At 45.9% G+C, this 15811-nt stretch overlaps 1 protein-coding gene across 2 annotated transcripts in view; it reads right to left on the bottom strand.

Moving 5' to 3' along the window:
- The window catches only part of LOC144174635 (lysosomal alpha-glucosidase-like), a 49156-nt gene that overhangs the window by 2226 nt on the left and 31119 nt on the right, over positions 1 to 15811 (bottom strand). For both annotated transcript variants that reach the window (XM_077703420.1, XM_077703421.1), the window contains 4 exons: positions 12064 to 12248; positions 8889 to 8977; positions 7656 to 7705; positions 3213 to 3362 (listed from right to left, as the gene is read on the bottom strand). In XM_077703420.1, the coding sequence (XP_077559546.1) occupies positions 3213 to 3362; positions 7656 to 7705; positions 8889 to 8977; positions 12064 to 12248 (474 nt within the window). The remainder of the gene's footprint in view (positions 1 to 3212; positions 3363 to 7655; positions 7706 to 8888; positions 8978 to 12063; positions 12249 to 15811) is intronic.

The following is a 15811-nucleotide window of genomic DNA, read 5'->3' as shown; positions in this document are numbered from 1 at the left end:
TCTTTCTGGCATTATATCAAAGTGTGGGGATCTGATCATGTTGGAGTGGGCGAACTAAACTTTACAATATGGTTGTAGTTGATGAGGAAGCTAAAGCCACTGGTTGAAACAAGTATTTTCAATCCCCATTGTTGCCCATCACGACGTTCTTTCCCAATCACACCCAAGCACGTTTCCACTGGTGCCACCGGAAGAACTGAGTGTCCGCGGCATAGGTTCTCTTCTAGAAAACCGAAATGAATCCTGATGGCATCTCCCATTGTATTCTAAAGCGATGTGCTCCCCCAATTTCCCTTTACCTTTATATAATATAATCAAAATCCCTTGCAACGGGAAGTTTACCCGAAGATTGGAAAATTTCCCATGTTGTTCCGGTTCGTAAGGGTGGCTCAAAAACTGATGTAACAAATTACCGACCCATTTCATTAACGTCAGTGTCGGGCAAAATTTTCGAACACATCTTATTCAAGCACATATTGACCCAACTTACCGCTAATAATGTATTCATAAATGAGCAGCATGGTTTTCGCAAAATTTGTTCTTGTACGACGCAACTTGTAGAGTTCTTTTACGAGCTGGCTTCCAATGTCGATGAATGTGAGCAAACAGATCGTGTGTTTTAAAGACGATTCTTGGGCTACTTAAACCCAGAAATTTTGGTCTGTCTGTAACTCGATTCAGCCACCCGGCCAAAGTATAATGGTTACTGCGCAATAGTATTATATACTCACAGCCAAATGTAAACGTCTAACCCCGTTTATATGTTCATACTTGTCAACCTTGTTGAACAAGAACAAGACATTACGCAAATATAAGACAGGAAATTAGTACAAAAGGAATATTTACAGTGTTCCGTTATTTAAAGATCCCTGGATGCTTGGTTTTTCGATAATAAATGATATTATATATCTACTGCAGAAAACCGCCGCCTGCTGCTGTCCAAGCCACCTCCTAGCGGCATATGAGAAATCACGCGGCAACAGCCACGAAAGGTTCCACTAGCTAGGTTTCATGTTCTGCTTGGAACGCACGTGGAGCACAGCAACGCGGTTCTATAAACCTTGAAGTCGGCCGCCTCGATTCACGCACGTCTCCGCCGTACTGCAGCGCTGGCATCGAGGAACCCCGCTTGTAGCAGTGGAACGCGGTAATTTGAAATCGCCTTGAGCAAAATTTTAGTGTGTTTACCTTGAGGTGAGCGCGACGGAACAGGAACAGCATGAGAGGTGAGCGGGAAAGCAAAGGGGGGCATTTCCTTGGAAAATGTCTACAAAGACTATCGTCTTTTGTCGACATTTGCAATGAAAGGAGCAGATACGCGGCCAATTTTTAGATTTTCGAAAGGTCTTCGATACCGTGTCGCACTCCCTTCTCCTCGCCAAACTAGATTCTAAATTTCGATCGGAATGTGCTCACCTGGATAACCAATTACTTGTTGTACAGGCGTCAATGCGGGCTTTTAAGTGGGAAGTGTTCATCCTACGTTAACGTTCCATCAGGCGTGCCCCAAGGCTCCGTCATTGGACCGCTCTTATTTCTTATAATTGTAAATAATATTTATGTGGGTATTTCGTCGCGCATACGTTCAGTTGCCGATGATCGTGTTTTATATCGACAGGGTCGGAACGAAGGGGATGGTGCTTCTTTGCAGAATGATTTGGATCGTATTATAAGGTGGTGCCAGAAGTGTCAAATGATGTTGAACCCTAAAAAGTGTGTTCACATGCGTGTTTCCAAAAAAAAAAAACCAATAGTGACGGCGTACACCTTAGATACGCATATTGTTACTACCGAACCAACATGAAAATATCGTGGCGTTGTTTTGTCGCATGATTGTTCATGGAATGCCAATGTTGATCGCGTTGTTGGTAAAGCGGCAACGGCTCTAAACTTTATTCACAGGAATCTAACGTCGGCACCCCAAAAAAAAAATACAGCCTACCTCACATGTATTAGACCGATTTTGGAGTACGCATGCCCTGTGTGGGGCTCGATGCAAGCCAAATTGATTGATGAGCTCGAAAAAAATCAGAACAGCGCTGCGCTGTTTGTTTTAAGGTGGTACAAGCGAAGAGACAGCTGCACTGCTATGAAAAGTGATTTGGGTTAGGAATTGCTTAGGAAAAAACTACGTTTGAATTTTTTCTTTTCTGTCTTTCATGGGCAGACTGTAATTGACCGTCATAATTATTTCAGTGAACCCAGTTACATATCAAGTCGTAATGACCACAGACACAAAGTGAATGAGTACCGTGCAAGAACAATCACGTTTTACAATTCCTTTTTTTGTGTGATGACCATCAGAGATTGGAACCGGCTGCAAGACAGGCAAGCGTGCTGTATGAACGATAATTGTTTCATTCCAGTCTGTAACACCCTGCTGTAACGCCTTTTTTTTTTTTTTTTGGCAAAGCGGGGCACTCACTCAATAAAGAATAAAGTGTCACTGCTCTCGCTAGAGCTATCACTTAAGCCGTAGGATGACCTTGTGCACAAACCCGCCGCGGTGGCTCAGTGGCTACGGCGTTGTGCTGCTGAGCACGAGGTCGCGGGTTCGATTCCTGCCGCGGCGGCTGCTTTTCTGATGTAGGTGAAAAGCAGAAACGCTCGTGTGTACGAGATTTCGGCGCACGTTAAAGATCCCCAGGTGGTCAAAATTAATCCGGAGCCCTCCACTACGGCGCGCCTCATCGCCTGCGTTGCGTCGGCACGTTAAACCCTACAATCAATCAATCAATCGACCTTGTGCACAAGGCCATCTTCGGTTTCATCCATGCTGTTTGTGATGTAGAATTTTTTGAAGTTGTTTGCACCATCTCACCTACAATCACCCTCCATTCCTCCACGCCTTGTCCTTGTATGTTTTGCGCAATCGGTGCCATGGAAGGCTTAGCCAGCGTTAATTCGTAGGAGCTTCACGGCACAACGCGCATTGCCGTGAAGCTGCACTAACGAAAAAACCCCGCCTATTATCCGCACCCCTACTTTGCCACTGAAATTTCGCATTTTTGGTGCGGGTTATACGCACGAAAATTTGGTAATAGTCTTTTTCTTAATTGTTTTAAGCCGATACCTTGCGCCCCTGGCGCCATTACTTTATGTGTGGCATACTTGCGAGGTTGCATATCTGATTACGACGATTCTCGGCAACGACAGCTAGCGCAGGAATGAGGAACAGTAAATGCGTTGCTGCATGTTCACGAGATACTTACTTCCCTCGCCTCACTATAGACGAAGTCGAGTTGACGTCCGCCGACGATCCTTACTGCGTGAGGTCGTTCCGATATTCCATACACGGTGACCCCTCCAAGCGTTAGCGTTTCACCACTGCGGTTTTTCGCTTGGCCTAAACTCAGAACATTCTGTAAGGACCAGAAAGAAATGTAAAGATGCACTTATAAGCATGTGACAGCTTCGCCGACGAGACAAAGTCATGGGAAGAGAGAAACCAGGCATTTGATATAAATCGACGTAGTCGTTTATCTTCTGGCATTCCTTTTCCCGCAATAGGTGGAGATATCGAAACCTAAATCAAGCACGAGAAAGATGGATTACAAAACTGAAAACAAGTCATACTTTTTTTCTGTAGAATAATACACTGATTTGAGAAGTGTCAACAACAGCCGCTAATTATTTCATGAAGCCGGGAATTTCGTAAAATTGAGGAAGACATGAGCATGAGGAGAAAAATTGAGATCTTTTTACTTCCTGAAAGATTAATGACGTATCAAGTGAGGGCTCCGTCAAAAATGCCTAATGCATCGTTCCGAGTAACTTAGATAAACGGAACAACTCGCCGCGGTGGCTCAGTGGCTAAAGGGGTTTTGCTGTTGAGCCCATGGACGTGGGTTCGATCCCGGCCGCGGAGGCTGCTTTTCTGATAAAGGCGAGAAACGAAAACGCCCTCCTGTCAAGATTTTGGCTCAACTTAAAGATCCCCAGGTGGTCAAAGATCAACCCAGACGCTTCCACTGGGATAATTGGATTCAATTGGATTCAATCAATTGGATAAACAAAAAGCTGTTTTAGTGTCTGAATATCTGTCTATGGGCTAAGTCTCATCTGCCGCTTCATTGACTTCAAACTATAGCATCGATGCACAGTGAACTTCACGAGGTGCAAGAGTACCGATCTCGTGGAATTTACCCTCATTGTTGCAACCAAGGAGAGGTTGTGGCAGTCAGTGACTGTTTCCCTCCTAAACTTTCCTAAACATAATCAAAGTAACTGCCGGGCAGCCATACGGAGGGGAAATTGCCTTAAGTATATGCTCTGCTGACGACTACAGCGAAGGCGAATGCAACTACTCATTGAGCAATATCAACGCCAGTGTTGTACGGAACGGCGTTACAAGGAACGGCGTTCCTGGAACTAGTTCCTTTTTGGAGGAATCGAGGAACGCCACCGTTCTATTAAGGGTCGCTGGAACTGTAACGGGAACTCGTAAGGTTTTTGAAGAAACGGCAAAAACGGCGTTCCTGCCGTTACATTGCTAGGATTTGGCTGTTTTTGATGCCAAGGCTCGAGTACAAAAATTCACAAGTTGCTACTGCTTTTATCTTGCTATAAGCTGATCAATTTGCCCGCCCTTCAGCCGTAAGTGCTTTCTCGAAGGTCAAAGGCAGAAGAATAACCACGCAGCAGGCCGCAGTTTGTGCTTGCTTTCATGCTGGTTGATCTTACGCGGCGTTTGACGTGTGAATAGCGTAGCCGCGAGAATGCTTTTCACCTTTCATCGTTTGCCTAGAGAGGCCAGGACGCGCGTCCGGCCGATAGAATTGGTCCCTGGCAGGGAAAGATTGTCTAATACGAGATCCGGAGATTTAGGTGTCGGACATTTAGTTGCAGGACGTTTCGGTGCGGACATTTCTGTGCACGGACAATTTGGTGCACGACGTCTTGGCCCAGACATTTTGAGTCACGGGATGTCCCGGGCATTCTTTGAACATTTTAGCTTTAATATTGTAATTTCGTGACTTGATATGATTTCACGTTCGAGACTTGTGCTTGCGCCGCCGTGCGTGGAAACGAACGGTAAACCCTGGCGGAGCATTGCCACGTAAAACACAATTTCTGTAGATGGTAAAAATTAACGTTGTTAATTTGCATCCATTCAACCTTTTTTTTTTGGCATTCATGTCAACAACCCTACTACTTTAAGTGTTACCAAAGCACTTTGCTTTCACTTCACCCAATGGTGCAAGACGCGGCTGATTTTAGTCCATCCTCTACCCCCCCCCTCTACCCCCCTCTACCCCCCTCTACCCCCCCTCTAACCCCCCCCCCCCCCCACTGCAAAACATCCGCAAAAAAACAACAACAGAAAAAAGAGGTAGATTAAGATCGTGCGCATTCTGATTTATTTTCTCAATCAATCCGTATTCGTTGCATTCGGTGTCGATTCTACTTAGAACTAACCAACCAACGATCGCACTTACGGTGGCGTTACTTAGGGGAGGGGAAGGCTGAGCCCCGCCGGCTACCAGCCCCCTTGGTAGAAAGAGAGAGGAGTGTCATTTGTGGTTCACCATTGCGTCAACTGGACTTCGAAAACGTGAAGACGACTGTTGCCGCTCTCGTCACACTAGACTACTCATTTTTTTTGCTCCTTATAATGGGAGAAAGCAATGTATGCCTGGGGTGTCCATGATATGCGCGACTTGAAGAATTAATTCCCAATGGGGAGATTGAAGTGACAAGTGACTGAAGGCGAAGAGCGATTCCTGTAGTGGGGGCGCCATCGGTATGACCGCGACGCGCGGAAGGGAGTAGCCAGCAAACGATGGTGGCCATTCTATTCTCAGCGGCTTTTTGGGTGGCTTTTCGTTGCACATTATAGAGGTTTCGTGAGCTCCTGGTGAATGTAAAGCTTTTTTCCTGTATCACTGCGGTGAGGCTTCGGAGACCGTTAACTCCGCCACGACTGGAGGATTTTCAGGAGAAACCGAAAATAATATGACTGAAAAAGAAATCTGGTCGAGATTCGAGCGTGCAGGCGGGGAGGGGAAGGGGGGGGGGGGTGCTACGACAAAGAATTAAAATGTGGTGAATGTAGGCATGTAAACATAAAACGAAGGTTGGTTTTCCCGAACAGGATGGGTGGAATTTGTATGCACAACTCGTACGCGCTTAATCAACATTTAGGACATTAGATGCTGCAGCTGTTTTCAAAAAGGCCCGTTCTTCCTCCACGACAATATCCTAGACTAGTGTTCGCAAATTCATATTAGCAAGGCAGCCCAGCCTACGTAATACCCTTCATAAGGTGTTCTGCTTTCTGGGAGGCTAGCTAATGTTTGTGACGCATTGGATATTGAGAGTGTGCATGTAATTTATGTAATTTGAGGGTATGTAATTTAAAAAAAATACAAAAAAGGCGCCAGACCATAGTAAACAACGGTTAATTGTCTTAGCTAAAAAAGAGCGAATATAAATTAGCAACCTGTCCTAAATAAAAAAAAACGTGTGCTAAAGAATTCAATCGGCTGCATAACAGGTGTCCCCAGGAATAGGTATTAAACAAAAATATATAAATGTAGAATTTCTAAAAATACCTGGCAAAGATCAAACATGGAATCAATCAAAAATTAAATTCACTGCTCCGGATTGTTTTCCATAACCCACTTTAAGAGGAAATAAAAATATAACGGCTGTCGCAAACAGGCAAGCACCAGATAATTTGGTCGCCGAAAAGTTTGCGCACCGAAATGTCCGTTCACCGATATGTCCGTACACCGAACTTTCCGCACCGAAACATCCTGCACCGAAATGTCCTAGAGCCGTCTGAAGTTTGTCCGGTGCTCCCTGAAAGATTCCGTCTAGGATATTTTCTTTTGAATATTTTTATCTCCGGATAATCTGCTGCCGGCGGTGTTAATATTCGTATAATACACGTCGTTCGATGTGAGTTTTAGATTTCTCCCTTAATTTCGTCCCAGGATTATCCGACACTATATTTTAATTGAAAAAGCTAATTGTAGCGTTATGTAACGACATGTTCCAATTTTCGAAGTGGAACTGGAACGCGTTCCTTTCGCAATAAAGGATTGTAACGGGAACTCGTTTCAAAATTGGGAAGGAACGAGGAACGAGATTTCGTTCCTATTTTAGAGGAACGTGTACAACACTGATAAACGCCTTGTACCGATTTATAAGCTCCAAAAATACTCCATACATTCTTGAGCCATATACAGGAATTTCACTTTTTTAATGATATTTACATTTGGCTTTTTTTTTAAAGAAGCGATCTTTACACGTTGAAGTTGAGTGATGTTTCATTTAGGCGAACATTTCACGGCGTCCTTTGAATCCCGGGCAGCAGAAGCTATACCACAACTTCTTTCTCGCCTGTTGGCCTGTTGTCTGTTTCTTCGTTGCAGTTCCTTGTTAGATATTACCTTGCTTTCCCGCCTATCCAATCAAGCTGTTAACCTTATGGCTCTTCTCTCTCGCTTTTACGTTCCCATACATTAAACTTTACTATTCCACGTGCCAGGACCAAGACACCATGTTTGTGCATCCTTTATTTGACGCGGCAGTACTTTACAGACAAAAAAAAGCCACTTTGGCGGCTGCTACACAAAGCACAGAAATTATTGAAAGCGGAATTTACATGTTTAAACAGATCAATCTGTGCAACTACTCTTAACACTTACCTTCGACAGAATGAATTGGTGTATGTCGTAAATCTCGTTTTGCACGGGATCTGTGTGATATAAAGACTCGGTATGAACAAATATTTCGAGTGTAGAGGGGAGGACACAAGTTTTAAGCACAAGTTACAGGTTTACACCATACTTGAACGTAACGCGTTGAAAGCAATACGCCACTTGAAACTCATCAAATGTCTGTGCAATTTTCTTTTTCTTGCGAAACACTTACCTACGTGGTGGATATTGCACAGATTCCGCTACTTTGGGGGGGCAACGAATTGGCTATGACACGTTGCCCCCGTGTGGACAGCCGAAAGCAAAAAAAAATATATACAGGCCCTAATCTCTTGTAAAGGCAACTACGTGGCAGCATTCACGCGCTTTAATCCCGCGGATTGTGTCTGAGAGACACACACCATAACTTCTTTTCTCTCTCGCACTGCCCATAACAAGATATCTAATCACCACTGTTTGGTAGAGCTCTCACTTTCTGGTGCCAGTTTCTCTGCTGTTTTCACCGTTTCCTTTCACAGACGGCCAAACAAAAGTCTGTCTGGGTGTTTGGTGCAGCGGCATAGCTCCCTGTAACGTACTCGCACACGCACACTGGCATGCACACGCATACACACACGTACACGCACGCGCACAACGCACACACGCACGTATTCAACTGGCCGGGAGCCCTCATGAGCCATCTGCGGCACCAAGACCGCCATAACCGAACCTGTGCGTGTTGTTAGGAATGAGAGGCTCGTTACTAAACATAAAAACGAAAGCCTTCGGTCTTGACGCTGAGCACGGCACAGGAGAAGTATATTCCGTGTTTTTACTGTGTGAAAATAGGAATTTCGCATGTTAGGAAAAAAACAAAATTGAGAAAAAGCTAGCTGCACCCTCAACGCAGAAGGCAGTTTCATACACATGAATACACCAGAAAATGGGAGGTATTGAGCCGCTCCTGTTGCTAAAATGGTAGAACATAGGACGCACTGTCCGAATGTTGATAGATTCAGAGCACATGTTTTTACCCAGATGTCTTCCCCTGGGATTCCCGTGGCTAGAGGCACTACTAAAAGTTTTAGCGATAAAAATAGTTTTTTGTATAGTTTTGTGACTAAAATAATCAATGTTAATCACAACCTTAAACCCTGAATAAAGTCTCCGCTTTGTGGAAAGCGGAGTTCTCAAGGGTTTCCTCCATGAGGACAGCATTTTCACGTGCACCGTCACACGCACCCAGAGATTCTCCGTCGTCCCAGTACAGCATGCCGTACGCCGTCATAAGCTCATTTGGCGCCACCAGCAGCGATATAGGATTCTTGCGGCTGAAATATGAATACAGTTTCTCTTCACCGCCCGCCGATAGTAAAATATAAAGGCTCCACAGTATGCAATGGAATTACATAAACATCTATTCGTGAGGCTTACAAATGTGATTGTGTGAGTGAGTGAGTGAGTGAGTGAGTGAGTGAGTGAGTGAGTGAGTGAGTGAGTGAGTGAGTGAGTGAGTGAGTGAGTGAGTGAGTGAGTGAGTGAGTGAGTGAGTGACTGAGTGAGTGAGTGAGTGACTGAGTGAGTGAGTGAGTGAGTGAGTGAGTGAGTGAGTGAGTGAGTGAGTGAGTGAGTGAGTGAGTGAGTGAGTGAGTGAGTGAGTGAGTGAGTGAGTGAGTGAGTGAGTGAGTGAGTGAGTGAGTGAGTGAGTGTTTTCGATGCATGCGAGCATGTATGAATGTGCACGCGTATAAATGGATGCATGCACGTGTGTAAGAACCTCCTGCGCGGGCATGAGTGTACATTCATTTAAGCACACTTGCATCCTGACCTGTGCCTGGATTCGCTCCGCCATAAGAAAGAGGACAAGAAAGCAAAAGCTATATGCAAAAATAAGAAACAATAAACATGCTGCTGTTGCGGCATATGACCAGTACTAAATAACGGTGAAGAAAAAAGCCTTGAAGGAAAAAGAAATTACTTGTGAAGAAAAAATTGGTGCAGCTTTGCACTGACGCAAGCCAAACAGCAGAGCTGGCGGTCCCTTCGTCGGAGACCCGGCTGTTGCGCATCACATGGGTTTCCCAACCTGCCGCTGAGAGTTCTCCTTGACCTGCAGGCCCGGATGGTTTTGTCCGCAGGCTTTCACATCTACCCCAGAGTGGACAGCGTTAGGCACGCGCTAGAAACCGCGGCAACCATCTTCGCTAACTCGGCGTCTGTGCTCCCTACCTCAGGCTCGAACGCACGTGCACTTGCAAATAGAAGATATTACGCCATGAACGTATGTATGTATGTATGTATGTATGTATGTATGTATGTATGTATGTATGTATGTATGTATGTATGTATGTATGTATGTATGTATGTAGGGAGCAGTTGAACTTTTGAAGATTGTAGAGAACACAAGAAAAGAAAACTTTGAACAAGGTAAAAGCACGATTGTTGCCAACGTTTCAGCAAAGAGACTTGCTTTCGTCGCATGTATGTATGTATGTATGTATGTATGTATGTATGTATGTATGTATGTATGTATGTATGTATGTATGTGTGTGTGTGTGTGTGTGTGTATGTATGTATGTATGTATGTATGTATGTATGTATATCTTTGTTGATGATTAGGAAGGGAGAAAGGTCCACCAGCAGGCGCAAATTCTCTCGCGTAGGAGCGGACACCGGAACGCCTGCTGGTGTAGGGGAGGTGGGATGGGGAGGAAGAGTATATGGTGATACGCGTAAGGGGATAGGAGAGAAGATTAACATGAAACATGTATAAACCACATAGGGGAGGTTGACGAGGAACACATATAAAACACATAAGGGAAAAAAGGAGTTAAACAATTGTGCAAAGTAGGGATACATATAGATAAACACTATAGATTAAGCTAGTCGACGCCGGGCGCTCCTCACGAGGCGCACGCTCACGTGCGTTCGCTATTTTTCTTGGTATTTTGCGAGCTACTCACGTGGCACAAGCCCACGCGCAAGCATGGCTGACGCCGGGCGCTCCTCATGAGACGCACGTTCACGTGCACTCTGTCTTTCGTCTCGGTATTTTTTTTTTCTTTTGACGATACGGCGGAACTAAAAGCTTAAACAGCTCAGCTGTTAAAGCTGCAGAAGATGCATTTGAGGGTCGTTGATGGGATGAAAAACATGCGAACCATGCGAGGACATTTAGCGCGAGTGATCGGTGATAACATTTCATAATACAAGAGGTATGGTATGACTAGTATTTACACCAGCTTCAACTTACGTGGACGCCTTCTTGGATCAGCCGAACGAGGACTCATGGGCAATCCGAATACAGTCGTTCGAATTCACCGAACGATGCGGGTAGCAAATGATGGCAGCTTCCTCTACTTCTAATTGTTATTTGTCTGTTTTTTAAAGCGAAGCTTTGTCTGGCTCTCCTCCCTGTTTTCCGGGGGCTGCTGCAGCTGCGGTTGCTTTCTGGCAGGGCGCGCCACTGTATTTTATCGGCCACGAGATAACGGTGGCCTCCGCGTACCGCTCCCCGTGGTGTGGGGGGAGGGAACAGATACCCGGGGAAGTTACTCCAGATAACACTGGCCTGCGTAAATAGCACTTGCTGTGCTTGAAGGCGACTGGCGGCAGGGACGCCACAGCGCATGCGTGTATCACATTCCCAGCGCTTGGGACTTGTCGCGTCTAAACAGCATGAATGCTGATCCGCCGGAATGTAACGGTGGTTAAGAATCTTCCGCGCAGCGTTACGACGACGAGGATATCTATGTCCACGGTAGAAACATGCAGGCGATGATGTCCACTAAAAGCACACTCCTGACGATTCACTCCACATCGATTGCCACCTGCATGTGCGATCCGCCAAGTTCTTTTTTCTCTCTCAATGGAACAGCCCCGGGGGTAACTATAGGCTACCCGAACCGTATACAGTTTCATACTAATATATACTAGAGAGAAATCTGGCGTTGCAGTCGCGGGCCGTCGTGAAAGCCGCCATTGCAGCTAGCGACATTCCTCGCCGACTTGGGTGGGTTAGCCACATGGCTTCGTTTCCGTCTCGAAGCCACAATCACCAAAAACGGGTAACATGGTTTTTTTGTTCATCTTGCATGAAGCTTCGAAATAATTACTTGTAGATAAATCTTTCTGGAGCTTTATTTTATAATAGGAAAACAAATTTGATTATTCTTCTGCAGTAATATTGTTGCTTTTTTCCAGTCAGAGGCAACTTTCCCGCCAGTTTTAGAGCCATGCGAAGGACAAGTGAAACGCGCCTGCCCGGCACATGACGGAACGCTCGATGAAGCGCGGCTTCCCTAGACAGTGGCGCCAGATTTCTCTATGGTGTATGTTAGTATGAAACCTTATGACCTGAAGCAACGGCTTAGGAAGCAACTCTCAGAGGGACGTTTTCTCCGTATTTAGACCTTACCTCGCCTTGATGGTGTCAGCTGGTCGCTGCAGGGGAAGGATGTGCCCTCCGCGAATAAGGATGTTCTTGTCGCCCATGGGCGCAGTGAACAGCTGGTATCCTCCCAGCGGCTGGTCGTAGCGCCTACCGGTGATGAGGTCGTACCATGTGCCCTTGGGAACGTACGCCTTGACCTCGGTCTGCCCCTGTATTTTCGGTAGCACACCAACACCCAATTACGTTTTACGCGATCGCACGTATCGCATACGCTGAGAAAGCGCTAATTGGCGTACCGAAAGTTTGAAACAAAATTAAAAAGCACACTCACGCTCGAAAAAGTTCTGTTTCTCTTTCAAGGCAGCCTCGTACCTTATGATGCACATAAGTCTTTGAAGCAGTAGAACAAAAAAAAAAATTGCAGGCAGAATTATTGACCGCGTTCTTTGGCCGCGACACTTAGTGCGAGTCCCTGCGTGTGCGTCTGTGATGGGTTTCATGCTGCTCACAAACCGCACGTGTCCCACGTTATCTTGATGTCTCGTGAGATTTGTCGAATCATATCGTATCGCATCAATTCTAGGGCGAACAACAAGCCGTCTCCGAGTGCACTAACATTATGCCCATGGGAAAGGCCGAGTTCTTAATCGCTATGTAAATACGCTGCCCGCCCGCAAGGTAACTGAAAGCAAAAACTTATGATGCCTAATGTTAGCTCGAGCAAAAGACAAACCTTTTCCTCGTTCTCTCTTTCTCTATAATTTCAAAATCAAAGGAGTGCTCTCCCAGCATTTCCATATGCAGTTAAAGGGAATTAACCACTCATATTTTCTCCTGATCGAGTCATTAGTGCCTTGTCTTAGAACCATTTGCCACAAGATATGCGCTTCGTGGTAGAGTACTTCCCCACGTGTCTGCAGCAGCGAAATTAAAGTAGCGTGGCAAAAAAAGCTCATCAGCTCCTCCACTCTGGGAAACAGGATGGGCAGCAAAGCTCAAGCGACGATATGCGTTGCCACAGTCCAATGAGTACATGAAACAAAACACGTTCGTTCGTCATGTGCGATTGAGCATACTTGCTCGTTAATTAGCTTGATGAAACTTGGAACGGCTTGAGTGTTATCCCAGCGCACAAGTACGGGGCTGTCCGCTTCCCTCCCGCAGTAGCCCAAGTATTTACAGCAGACGAAAATTCCACAATATCTACAACTTCACCGCGAAATACGTAAATATGACGAGTGTACACGAAACTCGGCGAAATGTTAAAGCCGCCTTAGCAGCCGACTTTGCTATAAGTTGTTTGGGTATATTTTCGATAAAACCAAGGTTACAGTCGGCTTCTCTAACGATACTCCCTCCGTAAACGGCCGTATATTGACAGCAGACGAAAATTGCGTAACGCTTGCAGCTTTACTGCTAATTAATCGTGACAACTAAATAAAAATCGGCGTGCTGATAGAGCTGACTTAAGTTGCTAATTTAACTTGTAACTTTTTTTCAAGAAAACTGCAATTAGATTGAGAGGTAGAGAGTATTCGAGATAAACTGGGGACGAAATATGTGTGTGTGTGTGCCGACGTGACGCGTAGACGGGCGGACATGGACCGCCGCCGGAAAGTAGCCGTAAACAGCTTCGTTGTAAAATGGTCAAAACCTTCCATTGGGGAATTGTGAGCGGGGCATTCATAGCTGAATCGCCTTCAGGGAGCTTTCCTTCCCGGCTGCGTGGCGGGGCTCACCGGATCAGTGTGGTTGCGCCAGCCGAAAGCCGTTGTTGGCGCGAGTTTTTGTTTGTTTGTGTTGTGTTGTGTTGGCGCTGCTAGTGGCAGCGAGAGTAAAAACACTTTTCTCAATCTTTTGTTTTTGCTCTGCTTTTATCTCGCCTTTCTTCTACGCTGTTTTTAACCAAGACAGCGTCGTTATCTCTGTGATTTTTATTAATATCTTTTAGTTATTCACGTGAAGGCGTGGAACTACAAAGCTGTGCTTTTTTCCTATATACCAGGGCCCGGAAATGTAGGTTTCACAGCGCTACACGCGTTCGTTTCGAAAAAACACATTCCAAAATATTCCAATAGGTGTTTAAGGTAAGATTCACTTCATACACAGATGAGGTGTGAGAAAACCGATTTTACGAGGACCATGTCACTGTACTGTGGACCGAAAAAACTGCTATGCGCCCCAGCCCTTTATGTCAGCTACACAAACCCATCGCAGGAAGAACATCGTGCAAGGACAATATAAGCTGTCACGTCAATATACAAAGGCCCTAATTTCTTACTTTAACGGGGTCTGGGGCGAGATGAGCTCGCATTTGGAACCACACGTACCATGAGCTGCAATCTGTGCGTAGTATCCAGAGAAGGCTGTGCATTAAATATAAGGGAATAAAAGCATCGGGGTGATATGAAAAGTCCAGTTTATGGATTAATTTAAGCACCATGCTTGCAAGCTCCTGCAGTCGTACCTGACCTCAGAGTGACTTACACGTGCGAGTAAAACCGTCTACAAATTAAGTTCGCGGATTAAAGGGGTCATGCGAACAAAGTGCAAGTTTAGTACATTCGAAAGATTGGTTCGTTAGCATAACACTAGCACTAACTTCACTCAAGTAATCTATATAATTAGAAAAAAACGAAAACGGCCATGCGACCCACTAGATCATTTCCGGCACTAGAATCCATGAGCAGCTGTGTGGTTCGATGAGGACGGCAAATACAACGCAAATGAAACAGTGGTTATGAGCTTGCAGAGCGAGCTATTTGACCTTAAATTATAGTAGGGAATGGCGGAGTAAACAACAGAAGTTACGAAAGCCCATGTACATACAGAAGCACCAGTGTGCACTGCGTACACTATGACGATTATAGCTGCGCCGCCGTCCGGCGCGTTGAGCTTACACTGGCAAACTGGCATTAGCGACGTTGTCTTCTGTGACTCCGTTTGTCGAGCGTACCCAGTGTTTCGCGAAACAATTATATCAACTGTAACAATCATTATCCAGGTACAATCCGGTCAAAAACAAAGCGAGGGTGGTAGCATTTCGGCTGGCGTACCCGCAAAATTTCCCGCCATTTTTCCACTGGGCTACCATGGTTGCCATACCAAGACTGCGCTCCCCTTTACGGACTGCCTTTACGGGTCCCATACGTTTGTAGCACCTCCCCTAGGGACGAAGCGAGAGAGAGAGAGAGAGAGAGAGAGAGAGAGAGAGAGAGAGAGAGAGAGAGAGAGAGAGAGAGAGAGAGAAAAAAAAAGAAGGAACCCGGGACCGAGCCCGAGCCACGGCGCGAGCGCGCAGGGGTTTGTTACCAGAGCGGGGCTGACAGATCCGCGGCCTTTACGAGCCTTAATACGTTTGTAGTACCTCCCGTGGTGACGAAGCGAGAAAAAAAAAAAAAAAAAACCCTGGCTCGAGCTCGAGCCCGCGGCGCGAGCGCGCATGGGTTTGAACCAGAGCGGGCTGACAGATCCGTGGCCTTTATAAACGGGCCCCAATACGTTTGTAGTACCCACGAATGTATTATGATGCAAGCTAATCAACAGAGGGAAGTCCTGGTCTGGCAACCATGGTAGCCCCGCGAAAAATGGCGGGAGATTTTGCGGGTACGCCAGCCGAAATGCTACCGCGAGGGTGGCCAATTGTCTCGAGCGGTATGGTGGCGTTACCTAGGAGGACTGACAGTAAACAAGGCGTTCCGAGTTCGCTACCGCCGTAGTCAGGATACTTACGTTCGCTTCAGTACTTGCCTGGGATACGTCATCGCAGACG

This window comes from Haemaphysalis longicornis, unplaced genomic scaffold (assembly GCF_048455015.1).
Source record: "Haemaphysalis longicornis isolate Haplotype H1 unplaced genomic scaffold, Haemaphysalis longicornis Haplotype H1 scaffold_3, whole genome shotgun sequence".
NCBI classification, from domain to species: Eukaryota; Metazoa; Arthropoda; class Arachnida; order Ixodida; family Ixodidae; genus Haemaphysalis; species Haemaphysalis longicornis.
The sequence above is the reverse complement of the archived record's forward strand: the minus strand, read 5'-3'. Positions and strand labels throughout refer to the sequence as shown.